Genomic DNA, 14,594 nt, shown 5'->3' on the forward strand with positions numbered 1-14,594 from the left:
TCTTAAAAAAAAAAAGATGGTACCACAAAGTCCCTGCCTTCAAAGATATGAATGCTTATTTGCAGATTTGGCTCTGGACTAGAAGTTATTCAGGTCTGAAAGAACTTGACAAAGGCATTACCTCAGCTACTGCATCATTTTCATCCTGAGAATACAGAAGTAGTGGGACCAAGCTGTCCAGGACTTGATTCTCTACACCCTTCTTATCTGTGTATTTCACAGACTTTATGGACGCTCCAAACAGGGTCATGGAGAGACGATGAACATCAGATCTCACCTACAAAGGGAGTATCCAAAGGGAAGCAAGTCACTGAAAGTGTTCATGCTGAACTTGTTGGTTGAAACATCAGTCCTAACATGAGGCTAGTTAGCTGTAGGTAGCTGAGGACAAGAAGCCAAATATATATAAAGATGGCAAGACCTGGTGCTTTGTAGTACTGGTTCTTCTCTCGCTCTGCAAATGAGAAATGTAGTCAGCACAGCTTATGCCTGATACTAGTATTAACCATTCACACAAGCTGTTTTGCTGAGATTCAGAATCCCAGCCTTGCCATACTTGACTCTTTCAAGGATATGGTTCATTGTGCTCCATGTTTGTTTGTTTGTTTGTTTTTAATCTTTGGGATTTGGGATGGGGACCCAGTCCTGAGTGTTCCTTGAAAGATGTCTTTTCTTATACAAACTTCTTCCTCATCCCATGATCAGGGTGGTACATTGGCAAGTCTCTACAACTGTTTTTTATTTAGTCTGGCAAACAATAACACCAGTCCTACTAACATCACAAGTTACCTGGAAGGGTCTTCAGAGAGGAGATTTGAAAGTGCTGTGAACATAAAAAGTACTATATAAAATAGAGCGTATTGGGCATCCCGGGTGGCTCAGCGGTTTAGTGCCGCCTTCAGCCCATGGCGTGATCCTGGAGACCCGGGATTGAGTCCCACGTCAGGCTCCCTGCATAGAGCCTGCTTCTCCCTCTGCCTATGTCTCTGCCCCTCTCTCACTCTGTGTGTGTGTGTCTCTCATGAATAAATAAAAATCTTAAAAACAAATAAAATAGAGTATATTTATTACTATCCCAATTTCTATTTTCTGTTATGCCAATTACCCTCCCCTAGGAAAGTTTCTCCTCTCTCATTGTCTTACATCACCAAATAGGGTGAACAGGGTCTTCATCATGGCCGTCAGGGTGGTGAAATCCATTGTCCCCACGAGTTGCAGGAGTATCTGGATGGCCAACAAAACGATCTTCTCGTCGGTTTCACATAAGAGGTCTAAGATGCATGGCAACAGGCTCCTGATGTCTTCCCTCTGTGTGCCCAAAGGGAGTGCACCATCACCCTCTTGATAGCACTTTATCTGGTACCAAAGTAGGGCTCCCCACCTTTATCCAGTACGTGGTGCTTGTTCAATGTTTGGTAGCACTGGCTAGTTAAGAACAGAGAAGAGGGCATGACTGCCCTCTCAGTATTGGCAGGACTGATCGTAGAGAAGGGGGCAGAGCTGTTTTAAGTTGCTTCATTTGGGCAGCAACGGGACCAGGTGGGGATGGTCAAGTGACAGAGATTTAGGGTCAGTGTAAAGAATTGCTTACAACAAGAGAAATATAAGATGGCTAGCTCAGGTCCTAGTGAGTTCTCTAACATGGAATGTATCCAGAGACAGTTAAGATTCCTTGCAGGAAATCAAGTAGAAATTGACTGAGGACCCTGCAGGGTCCTTCCCGTTCTGAATTGGGATTCTATTTTTCTGAAACTTCCAAAAGGAAACAATCTCAGAGTTTTAAAGTTTAAAACATACATGTAAAAAGTAAGTAGAATATGGCAGCAAATATTTGTGTATCCAAACAACCAGAATTATCATGCTAACAACTGTCATCTTTGTTTCAAATATATACTTATTTATTTATAAGATTTATTTATTCATGAGAGACAGAGAGAGAGAGAGAGAGAGAGAGAAGCAGAGACACAGGCAGAGGGAGAAGCAGGCTCCATGCAGGGAGCCTGAGGTGAGACTCAATCCCAGGTTTCCAGGATCACGCCCTGGGCTGAAGGTGGCGCTAAACCACTGAGCCACCTGGGCTGGCCTAAATAAATAAAATCTTAAAAATAAATAAATAAATATTAAAAAAATTGAACTCAAGTGAAAAAATTGAAGGCCCAGGGATTCATCTTTCCTTATGCCCCAGGCCTAGTTTCTAGCTAGGCTGGTAGAAAATGAACTTTACTTCAACATGAATGTCAATAATCTTTGTTTAGATGATACACATCTTAGGAGAAGATATAATGGCCTATCCAATGTACTCCTTAGGGCAACATGGTACAAGACATAAAAGGACACCTGAATGTCACCCAGGCTGTGATAGTGTGATGACAGTGAGGGTACTTCCTTATACAAATTATAGGTTTTAGGGGGATCCCTGGTGGTTCAGCGGTTTAGTGCCTGCCTTCAGTCCAGGGTGTCCTGGAGTCCCAGGATTGAGTCCCATATCAGGGTCCCTGCATGGAGCCTGCTTCTCTCTCTGCCTGTGTCTGCCTCTCTCTCTCTCTGTCTCTCATGAATAAATAAATAAAATCTTAAAAAAAGAAAAAAATTTGTAGGTTTCAAATATTATGAATATATGCGACTTGGACTTATTTCTTGTGATTTCATGAAATACTTAAGTCAGTACTTACATATTTCCTAGGCATAAAATTTAAAAGATACAAAGGGATGTACTCCTACTTGTTCCTATTCCTAGGCTACCCAATTTCCTTCTTGGCTGTTACCAGTTGCTTGGGGATCTTTCTGGGGTATGTTTGATTTGTGACTTACAAATCAGTGGTCTGGGGGCCCCTCCTACCATATCCTGGTGTTTAATAAGATAGCGCAGTCCCCTTAGGGCAAGAAATTTGAAGACTCTATTTCCATGATGTAGCCAGTCTTTCAAGCGGACAATGGAGTATATGCTGGGCAGTCTCCTAGCCACTGGACTCTGGAGAAGCTGAAAGAACCCAGAAATCAGCCAAAAAAGTTATCTTTCAACCCTTTTTCATGAGGGGAACCACCTTACCCAAAAGTGGGGTGATGCTTATGCTACAGATACATAAGGAAGCCTAAATAATGAATATATGACTAGAAGAATTTCAGTAGGCTTGAATCTGAAACTATTTCTATCCCACATCTGAAATGGATCCCAGTTGGATAGGGCCCAGGAAGGCAGGTATTGCTGCTTTACAGACTTCCTCAATCTAACAAATCTTACCTCCACAAAAAATCCTGCAGATGTGAGTTTATGTTTATCATTCCCTCGGTTAAGAAGAGGGACCAACAAGTACATGACTTTTTGTGCAAGGAGGTGATTTCTCTCCAGCAATGCACTGCAAAACAGAACACCCAACAGGGCACCTCTTAGAAATGCTCCTATCCAGACTGCATTTTTCCTGGGGCTGCGGGCCCTCTGAGGATTTTGCCCAGCTTTAGGTGCATAGGATGGTATGGCAGTGGCAGGACTCTGAAAAATCTGCCTGGCATTATGGATATTTCCCTAAACTGTGATATTATCCAACTTTGGTTGCTGTTTTAACAAAAAAGGAGAAAAATACCTAACGCAATGCTGATTTAGAGCAGGTGTGCATGGAAAGGTAATCTTACTTAGCAAGGAGAGATACTCCCTGAAGATGGCATTCTTTTCCTTCCAGGAGGGTCCATCCTTTATTCTTTTCCATGATGTTGAATTCCTGCCAGCACAATGTTCTGAGGAGGAGACTCTTTGTAGCTTGTATGGCGAAGCTAAATTGAATAAAACCAGAACAAGTGAATAGAACAGGTCCCTCCACCTTATCAGTACACAATTACCCTGCTCTCACTGAGTAGGGCCATGCATTGCTAGCTCTGGATGGTAATTCTCTTCTTTCTAGATTTCCCCAAAGACTCTTAATGCTCTAATAACTTGAAAGGCCCTTCACACAAATCTTTAGCATAAAGAAATCTAAATAGATTGTGTTTCCCTGGGAGTTTGAAATCTGCAATAAAACAAATGATATGGGATGCTAAACCCATATGCACTGCTTTTTTAAAACCACTTTTAAAAACACCCCCATAAAGTTTACCCATACTACTTTTTATTTTATTTTTTATTTTACTTATTTATTTTCAAAGTGAGCTCCACACCAGCATGAGTTCAATGTGGGGATTGAACTCATAACCCTGAGATCAAGACCTGAGCTGAGATCAAGAGTCAGATGATTGGGCAGTCCCGGTGGCACAGCGGTTTAGCGCCACCTGCAGCCCAGGGCGTGATCCTGGAGACCCTGGATCAAGTCCCACATCAAGCTCTCTGCATGGTGCCTGCTTCTCCCTCTGCCTGTGTCTCTGCCTCCCTCTCTCTGTGTCTCTATGAATAAATAAATAAAGTAATTTTTTTAAAAAAAAGAGTCAGATGATTAATCAACTAAGCCATCCAGGTGCCCCCACAGTGCTTTGTAAACTACCTCCACTACTGGGGTACCTGGCTGGCTCAGTAGAGCATGTAACTCTTGATCTCCAGTTCATGAGTTTGAGCCCCACAGGGGGTGGAGAGATTACTTAAAATAAACTATCCCTACTACTTACTGAACTAGTATGCTGGATATAACACCAGATAATCCTAAAATTAGAAGGTTTTCAAAGAGTACCTAGTCTGGCCTAATTTACAGATAGGAAAACCAAGGCACAGAACAATGGAAGATTTGCCCAGAGTACATAGCTAGTTAAATGAATGAGAATTAGAACTCAGTTCTCCTGACTTTTAGTCAGGTGTTCTTAAATAATCCACATTACAGCATTATCTGTAAAAGAAAGTCATGCATTATTAAATTTCTATTGAGTTTATCTTGGCACCAATAAAACAATCAGACAACCAACCAGTGAGAGCCCAGAGTGATTCCTGGGCATTTCATCCTGATGTCCCATGAGGGCAGACTGTAAGCTGTCCCATGGTTGGGACCACATCTTGGCTATCCTGTGTCTACCACAGTGCCTAGAGCTTAGTGTAAGTTATGGGTAACAAAATCATAACAGGCAGTACCACAAAGGGGTGACCTCTGATGACATTTCCTGTCCTGTGTACAGGCCACTTGGAACGGCGACATCAGACATGGTGAGACCGATGCTGTGGTGTATCTGGATGAGCAGTGTCATGAGAAGCTGAGGAAAGAGTCGGAATGTAGCTGCTTGGAGCCTGTTTCCCACAAACACCTCATAAAGGGCATCTGTTGCCTGTGGTAGAAAAGGTACACCATAGAGCTGAACAGCTGCTAGCATTAAACCTTACTTTTGCTTTATGTCTGCTTGTGCCAGATCATGCTTTCTGGTTCTACTATTCGATGGGAAGAACAGTAGTGGTAATCAGTGCAGGGACATGAAAGTGAGGAGGAAAAGAAATAGGAATGAAGTAGTCATTTCAGGTTACCAAAGAGAGAGGGGCATCTAAATTCAGATGTAGGGGCACCTGGGTGGCTCAGCTGGTTGAGTGTCTAATTCTTTTTTTTTAAGATTTATTTATTTATTTAGAGGGAGAGAGAGAGAACACAGCAGGGAGGGGCAGAGGGAGAGGAAGAGAGAGTGATTTTTCATGGATGAGTTTTATATATACACACACATATGTATATGTATATATATGTATATATATTAAAGATTTTATTTATTTATAAGAGACACAGAGAGAGAGGCAGACACATAGGCAGAGGGAGAAGCAGGCTCCCCACAGGGAGCCCCATGTGGGATCGATCCCAGGACTCCGGGATCACGCCCTGAGCTAAAGGCAGACGCTCAACCACTGAGCCACCCAGACATCCCAATTACTTTTAAAATGAGGCTCCATGCCCAGTGTGCAACCTAATGTGGGGCTTAAACCCACGATCTGATCAAGACCTGATCTGAGGGGATCCCTGGGTGGCGCAGCAGTTTGGCGCCTGCCTTTGGCCCAGGGCGCGATCCTGGAGACCCGGGATCAAATCCCATGTCGGGCTCCTGGTGCATGGAGCCTGCTTCTCCCTCTGCCTATGTCTCTGCCTCTCTCTCTCTCTGACTATCATAAATTAAAAAAAAAAAAAAAAAAAAAAGACCTGATCTGAGATCAAGAGTTGGATGCTTGGAGTGCCTGGCTGGCATAGTCAGTTAAGAGTCTGACTCTTGGTTTCAGCCCAGGTTGTGAGATTGAGCCCTGTGTTGGGGGTCTCAGCACAGAGTCTCCTTAAGACTCTCTCTTCCTCTCCTTCTGCCCCTCCCTGCTGTGTTCTCTCTCTCCCTCTAAATAAATAAAATCTTTATTTAAAAAAAATAAAAAATAAAAGTAATAATAATTGGATATGTATAACAAAATCTATATATGCATGATTAAATTTATTGTAGCACTGTAGCACTGTTTTTATGGCCATAGTTTGAAAATTGTTAAAATGTTCACTAAAAGGAAACTTGGAAATGAAACGAATGGTTTTATACCATGTTACATATTGTCTGTTTTTAAGAAGTTAATAAAAAAATTACTATACAGCTATGAAAAGAATAACAGAGTCTTATATTTTGATATGAAAAGTAGTTAATATATTGCTAAATTTAAAAAGCAGGTCACTAAATAATATATCTAATTTGATCCTACTAATATATACATACAATTTCATACACTAACATGATTAAACATATGCCTTTATCTGTCCTGACTCCTAAAACTAAGATAACATTATAGGGATTTTAAAAAAGGTGTAAATCCACAAGAAAAGAGAGAATAGGAGAGGACACAATGGCAGATTAGAGATGTCAGAATAACTTTGGAAGCTAAAAAAAACCTGTACGATAATAACTTGGGTCAGAGAAAGCTGAACCATAAACTGGTAGGGAAGAAAATAAAGTAAAAAGTATATATTGATAGTGGGGGAGGCTGTGCATGTAGGGGATAGAAAGTATACAGAAACTTTGTACTTTCTGTTCAGTTTTAGTGTAAACCTAAAATTACTCTAAAAATAAAATCTAGGGGTGCCTGGGTGGCACATTTGGTTAAGTGCCTTTGGCTCAGGTCATGATCTCAGGGTCCTGGGATCATGCCCCAGGTCAGGCTCCCTGCTCAGGGGGGTGTCTGTTTCTCCCTCTGCCCTATCCCCTGCTTGCTCGCTCTCTTTAAAAAAAAAAAAAAAAAAAAAAAAAAAAAAGGCTACTTAAAAGGAAAAAAATGGGAGGAAAAAGTATACCAAATAAATACATATACAAAATATTTATATATGTATAAATACTTCTAGAATGTTCATTTTTAGGGAGATGATATAGCTAGGCTAAGAATGGTCTTTAGATTTTTTTTTTAAGTCTTGTTTTTCTTTTTAAGATTATATTTATTTGCAGAGAGAGAGAGAGAGCGCATGCGAGAGAGTGAGTGCATGCACGAGCAGGGGGAAGAGGCAGAGGCAGGGAGCCTGCTTCGGGGTTCCATCTCATGACCCCTGAGATCATGACCTGAGCTGACAGTAGACCCTCAACTGAACATGTTATGGAGACTACCATGTGGCCCGAAAACCTGAAATATTTATAGAAAAAGTTTGCCAATCTCGGCTCAAGGAGGACCTTTTCTTTTTTATGTCTTATTCTTCTGTATTATGTGACTTCTTTTTTCCCCTGCAGGGAGCCTGATTCAGGACTCAATCCCAGGACCTCGAGATCACGACCTGAACTGAAGGCAGATGCTTAACCGCTGAGCCACCCAGGTGTCCCTACTTTTACTTTATTTTAAGTAGGTTCCATGCCTGAAGTGGAGACCAATGTGGGGCTTGAATTCACAACTCTGAGGTAAGACCTGAGCTGAGATCAAGAGTTGGACAGTTAATCGACTGAGTCACTCGGGCACCCCAGATGATACATATTTTTTATTTTTTTTTTATTTTTTTGATACATATTTTTTAAAGGATAAGGGAACATTTAACCACATCGATTAAACCAAACTCATTAAATCATAGGGATTCCTTCACTCTCCCAAGCCACTCCATGTCAGTCCCTTGGTAGAGACATTATGGATTTATAAATGGGTGAAAGAAGCAAACTTTGAGAGAGATAAAAAAGAGACACTCTCCAGAAGGGGTGTTGGATGAGTCACACCAAGAAAAGCAGCATATTGTGCTGAAGTTGGAGGGACAAAGCTCAATGGCTTACAGCAACAGCCACATAGGCCATCTTCTCATGGGTGGGCTCATTATGGCATTTCTGCAGCTTCCTCAGGAGTCTCCACAGAATCCAGGTGGTGCTGGGCAGTTCCACTTCCAGAGTTCTCCACAACTCAGCCAGATGCCTAGAAATCCCAAAGAACAGAAGGGTTCAGGAGAATGGCTTATCCTAAGCCCACACCAACCACAACCTTTCTAGAACCTGAAACCCGGGGATCCCTGGGTGGTGCAGCGGTTTAGCGCCTGCCTTTGGCCCAGGGCGCGATCTTGGAGACCCGGGATCGAATCCCACATCGGGCTCTCGGCGCATGGAGCCTGCTTCTCCCTCTGCCTATGTCTCTGCCTCTCTCTCTTTCTGTGACTATCATACATAAATAAAAAAAAAAAAAAATTGAATCTGAAACCCAATCTGTAAGTGGTTTTCCTCTCTGTTTAGTTCTTCAGGGTATCAAAAGACTTACTATCTAATTTCATTACAATTACTCTCAGGGTTTTATAATCTCAAGTTCTATGCTTCATCGTGGACTTCAGGAAAAATTAGTCCTAATTTACCTTTTTAGTCTCACAACTTCCCTGTCACATGCCTGTGCTTTGGCTACCTGAGACCATTTGCCTTTACCAAACTAAAAATGGACTTTTTTTTTAAAAAAAAAGAAGGTTTTATTTATTTGAGAGAGGGGTGGGGCATAAGCAGGAGGAGCTACAGGTAAAGGGAGAAGCAAACTCCCCGCTGGGTAGGGAGCCAGATGTGGGACTCAATCCCAGGACCCCGGGATCATGACCCGAGCCAAAGGCAGATATTTAATCGACTGAGCCACCCAGGCACCCCTAACAATGGACTCTGACAGCTCTATACCTTTCCTTATTTCCTGAACCTGGAAGGCCCTTTCCAACTGTCCGCTCCCATGCCCATCAACACTCTTCCAGGTCCGGCTCCAATGTTATCTCTTCTGTGAAGCTTTTGCTGCTGCTTTACCATGTCTCTCATGAGAATTCTCATAACACTTTCAAAGTTTCTTTTTTTATTATATTTTTTTCAGAGTTTTCCTGGATAGAGGTTGCCTCAGTCTTAAATGTACTACTTTCAGTTTTCTGTATGTGTCTATCTGATGGGTGGCTTTTCTTTCATGAATCCCTCAAGGTCTAGCACAATGCCAGGCTCACAGAAGGCATTCAGAGACAGATTTATTCAATCCAGTCTACGGTCCTCAAATTTTGGACAAGTCCAAGCCCAGAAATAAAGCTTTGATTCTCCTTAGAAGAGATCTCTTCTTGAAGAAAGACAGTGTGTAATAACTTTTCTTCTATCATTGACTCAAAGGTAGGGCCTGAGTGTTATATAAACCCTGTAGAGGAGTACTATGGGGGGAAGAATGGGAGTTACTCATGGTTTTAATCCATTTTCTTATTTTCAGGATCTACCTAGGTATCCTTACTAGAGCAAATGTGGTCTTCCAACTGTCTATATCAGAATCACTCTAAAAAATGAGAAGCTTAAGGACTATTCCAACATTTCACTCTCAACTCTAATAATTCTAATCTGTGAATAAAACAAAGTAAGGTCTTCAAGGACTCCTAAAGGGAAGGTCAGAAACATAATGTGAAATGCTGAAAAGGCTCATAGCTGCGGAAGTGGATTGTAGAAAATTATTTCTGGAAAGAACACAGTTGTAATTGTGCTGGGAATGCATTTGAATTAGGAAAACATACACGTTAGCCTATAAGCCAATGGTTTAGAATACTTTTTTTTAAAGATTTTACTTATTTATTTATGAGAGACAGAGAGAGAGAGAGGCAGAGACAAAGGCAGAGGGAGAAGCAGGCTCTATGCAGGGAGCCCGATGTGGGACTCAATCCTGGGACTCCAGGATTACACCCTGAGCTGAAGGCCAGTGCTTAACCACTGAGCCACCCAGGCATCCCTGGTTTAAAAAATTTAGTGTGAAAAAAATCATGTGGAGAGTTTGTTAAAAATATGGAACAGGTTCTACCTCCAGTGATACAGATTCTGTAGGTGTGACATGGTTTTTGTTTGTCCATTATCCCTTTGGGAATGGGTATTCATCAACCTGTTTCATATCTTCCTTGTGTTTTGTTTTACTATTACTTTTGTCTAGAATGCCCTTTTCACTGTCTCATCTTCTACTTGGCTAACTGACACTAAATACTCAGCTTGGGACAGCCCTTCTTTTAGAAATCCTTCCCCAATCTTTCATCTAATTAAGTCACCTTCTACGAGCTTCCATACAACTCTCTTATTTTGCTTTGGAATCTTATTATATACCTGTATCTGCTTCCAGAATGTGTGCTGCTCCAGGGGAGGGTCCATGTCCTGTCCCTTATTTCCCCAGGCAAACAGCACCTTGCAAATGGCAGATGCTTTGAGAGACTCCTAAGAACAATCACCCCAATTGGCATGTAAACCAGCTAACAGACTTCAGGTAAATGACCAAAAATATAATAAAAATGAAGTCTCCTGACTATGCCATTTCCATTTCTAGGAGATTCCACAATTCTCATATGATCTAAAGCAGTAGGCTCTCAAAGTCATCCAAGAGTTAGAACAAATACAAACAATAAATAATGCTAAAGTTATACTTTAAAATAACTGAGTATATTTCTAAGTATATTTAATATTTTGTACTAAATCATATATTTCATATAAGGATCTAGTATAGATAAGCTGAAGCAAGTAGTAAAGATCAACAGTAACATATTAGAGAAACATAAAAAAGAATATTTTATTTTATTGTAATTAACTTATTTTAAATATTTTATCTTTAGGTAATCTCTACACCCAATGTGAAGCTTGAACTTACAACCCTGAGATCAAGAGTTGCATACTCTACCAACTGAGTCAGTAAGATGCCCAAAAGAATATTTATTTATTTATTTATTTTTAAAGGTATTTTTATTTATTTATTTATCTATCTATCTATTTATTTATTTGTTTATTTATTTATGATAGTCACAGAGAGAGAGAGAGAGAGAGGCAGAGACACAGGCAGAGGGAGAAGCAGGCTCCATGCACCGGGAGCCCGACGTGGGATTCGATCCCAGGTCTCCAGGATCGGGCCCTGAGCCAAAGGCAGGCGCTAAACTGCTGCGCCACCCAGGGATCCCCCAAAAGAATATTTAAAAAGAAAAAAGATATATATATATATATATATATATTTATATACACACACATATATATGTATATATAAACTCATTTTTTTCTTTGGATGAGTAAAAATCTTTATTTGATTTAGTGGTAGAGAATCTAAATTCAACTTAAACCAATCAAAATCAGCAAAAATAAAATAAAATAAAATAAAATTTCAGCACTACACCAAGACACTGTGAGAACCATTCACTGAAAGCAGTTTTCAAACAGTTTAAGGCTAAGATACAATAACTACCCAGAATCACAACATATAAAGCAGACAAAAAGACATGCCACTCTGGAGCATCTGGTTGTCTCAGTTGCAACTCAATCTTGGGATCATGAGTTTGAGCTCCATGTTGGGAGTACAGCTTACATTAAAAAAAGAAAAAAAGAAAGATGTCAATCTGATTGAAGGGAGTAGAGGCCTAGAACCTTCTCCTAGTGCCTCACTGCCTTCCTCAGAAGAGATTTCCTGGAACTTCCAGGGTGCCTCCAACTCTAAAAGCCACAAATCTAAAAAAAGCATGGTGGATGAGCCACTCAGACAACCCTATATTTTCTTAAAATTTTCTTTTATACCTTTTATTTTCATCCAGAATCCAATCAGGTTCACATATTGCATTTGGTTAAATCTCTTCAGTGTCTTTTTACTTAGAATAATGTGCCAGTACATTTTTTCTTTCATGACATTAGCTTTTTTTTTTTTTTTGACATTAGCTTTTTTGAAGAGTTCAGTCCAACTGACTTATAAAATGTTTTTTATTCTGGATTTGTTGGATTGTTTCCTTATGTTTATGCATTATATTCTGACTTATATTGCAAGTATCTGACTATATCTTATCTATTCTACAAGAATATCATTAGATTTTTGAGAACAATCATGTTCCACAATATGGGGGGCTGTGTCACATACCCCAGTTTAATTCAGAGGCTACCAGGTTCTGTTACCTGTCATATGGTACTGGATGACACAGAAGGTGGCCAATCACTATATCTGTGTACTTAGGCCTGGAGATAAACAGACTCACAGTATTTATGATTTGTCGTCGGACTCTAGGCTGGCTGATTATGGATAGGCGGGCACAGATAACTCCCATAATTTCTGGCACCTGAAGAAGGAAAACAAATCATTAAGACCTTAATCCTGTGGGACAAAGATGGTTACTGAGGATACTGTGGCTATTTCTGAAAGGTCCTGGGGACGACAAGAATGCTTAGTATTTAGAAAAAGTTTATCATAACTATTTAAGGGGCACCTGGGTTGGTTGAGTGTCCCGCTCTTGGTTTTGGCTTGGGTCATGATCTCATGGGTAGTGAGATCAAGCCCCACATTGGGCTTCATGCTCATCATGGAGTCTGCTTCAGATTCTCTCTCCCAGGGGCACGTGGGTGGCTCAAGGGTTGAGTATCTACCTTTGGCTCAGGTTGTGATCCCGGGGTCCTGGATCGAGTCCCATATTGGACTCCCTGCGGGGAACCTGCTTCTTCCTCTGCCTGTGTCTCTGCGTTTCTCTGTCTGTCATGAATAAATAAATAAAATCTTTAAAAACAAAAAAGACTCTCTCCCTTTGCTCCTCCCTCCAGTCTCTTTTTCTCTCAAACAAAAAAACCTACTTAAAATATATCTGAGTGTATGTAGGTGTATATAAAATTATTCAGAAGAACTTAATACAAAGATATTAATAATGTGAACTTGAATTATAGAATATTAATTTTTCCTTACATATTTAAAAAATTTCTCCTGAAAGGGGAACCCTATTGCGCTGTTGGTAGGAATGCAAGCTGGTGCAGCCACTCTGGAACAGTGTGGAGGTTCCTCAAAAACTTGAAAATAGAGCTACCCTATGACCCAGCAATTGCATTACTGGGTATTTACCTCACAGATACAGATGTAGGGAAACGACAGGACACCTGCATCCCAATGTTCATAGCAGCAATGTTCATAATAGCCAAACTGTGGAAGGATCCACGATGCCCTTCAACAGATGAATGCATAAAGAAGATGCGGTGTGTGTACACGTACACACACACACACACTGGAATATTACTCAGCCTTCAAAAATGATAAATACCTACCATTTACATCGATGTGGATGGAACTGGAGGGTATTATGCTGCGTGAAATAAGTCAGTCAGAGAAAGACAATTATCATATAGTTTCACTCATATGTGGAATATAAGAAATAATGAAAGGGACCATAAGGGAAGGAGGGGAACTGAGTGACAAAAAATTAGAGACTCCTAACTCTGGGAAACAAAGGGTTGCAGAAGGGGAAGTGGGTAGAGGGATGGGGTAAGTGGGTGATAGGCATTAAGGAGCACACATGATGAGATGAGCATTGGGTATCATACTATATGTTGGCAAATTGAATTTAAATAAAATAAGGTAAAACTTCTCGATGACTATGTATCGATTTTTACTTAAAGATTTTATTTGAGAGAGAGCAAGAGACAGATCAGAGGGGAGGGACAAAGGCAGAGGCAGAAGGAGAAGCAGACTCCCTGCTAGGCAGGGAGCCCAATGCTGGGGCTTGATCCCAGGACCCCAGGATCATATGATCTGAGCCAAAGTCAGACGCTTAACCAACTGAGCTACTCAGGTGCTCCTATGTATTGATTTTATAATAACCAAACTAGTAAAAGTGTTACAAAGAAGTTGGGATTTTGTTCTACTCTGACTCTGAGAATGCTAGAGTTCATACTTGCCTTCCACCCAAAGTTTCCTTTGCCTTCCATACTCAGGTAAAGGAAACAGGGACAATTGGGCTTTGGTCCATTTTTCTGCTTGGCCCATTAAGCCCACTCATAGACTCAGGGCTTTAAGTCTCTGTGGAAATGTCATCTTCTCAGAGAGGCAGTCCTCAACACCGTTGTAACAAAATGGTCATTATGCCCAGTTGCCAGAAGCTGGCTTAAGCTGGCATGTGATGTAATTTTAGCATTATGAAACATGGGGGTAAAATGTACTGGAGGCTTTTGGGAAACACTTTCCCCCCGATTCAAGGGACAAAAAGGAAGGCAACATTTCTTCTTTGCTGGATATAATCTTATTTGCTCATCAAGTCTGAAACTGCTGTGAGCACCTTATGACTACATGAACAGGTACAGTGGCAGATGGAAAAGCCCCTGGCTCTTTCATAACACTGTGGAGTTGCTGAACCAATCCTAGAGAATATGTTGCTTCCAGACTTCTTAAACTAGAAGAGAAACTCTTAATTTATAAAGATTTATTTATTTGAGATGGAGGGGGTGGCGCATGTGCAGAGGTGGGAAAGGAGCAGAGG

At 40.9% G+C, this 14,594-nt stretch overlaps 1 protein-coding gene and 1 long non-coding RNA gene across 19 annotated transcripts in view; one reads left to right on the forward strand and one right to left on the reverse strand.

Annotated features, from left to right (window-relative positions):
- MROH8 (maestro heat like repeat family member 8) overlaps window positions 1-14,594 on the reverse strand; it is a 59,166-nt gene that overhangs the window by 12,168 nt on the left and 32,404 nt on the right. For 14 of the 18 annotated variants that reach the window (XR_013365221.1, XR_013365222.1, XM_077873079.1 and 11 more), the window contains 8 exons: window positions 12,259-12,419; window positions 8,152-8,287; window positions 5,045-5,235; window positions 3,631-3,768; window positions 3,242-3,356; window positions 2,840-2,980; window positions 1,144-1,308; window positions 122-277 (listed from right to left, as the gene is read on the reverse strand). Coding sequence is in view for 16 of the 18 variants with exons in the window: in XM_077873079.1 (XP_077729205.1) it covers window positions 122-277; window positions 1,144-1,308; window positions 2,840-2,980; window positions 3,242-3,356; window positions 3,631-3,768; window positions 5,045-5,235; window positions 8,152-8,287; window positions 12,259-12,419 (1,203 nt within the window). In the remaining 2 variants the exon portion in view is untranslated. Of the gene's footprint in view, window positions 1-121; window positions 278-1,143; window positions 1,309-2,839; window positions 2,981-3,241; window positions 3,357-3,630; window positions 3,769-5,044; window positions 5,236-8,151; window positions 8,288-12,258; window positions 12,420-14,594 lie in introns of those variants that run through there. The other 4 variants (XM_077873081.1, XM_077873089.1, XM_077873086.1 and 1 more) reach the window with 4 other exon arrangements.
- Window positions 5,094-12,028, forward strand: LOC144298309 (uncharacterized). The gene is made up of 4 exons (XR_013365239.1): window positions 5,094-5,249; window positions 7,627-7,791; window positions 10,514-10,603; window positions 10,947-12,028. It is a non-coding gene; the product is annotated as an uncharacterized LOC144298309 (long non-coding RNA).

The sequence above is a fragment of the Canis aureus genome, chromosome 26 (assembly GCF_053574225.1).
Source record: "Canis aureus isolate CA01 chromosome 26, VMU_Caureus_v.1.0, whole genome shotgun sequence".
In the NCBI taxonomy this organism is placed as follows: Eukaryota; Metazoa; Chordata; class Mammalia; order Carnivora; family Canidae; genus Canis; species Canis aureus.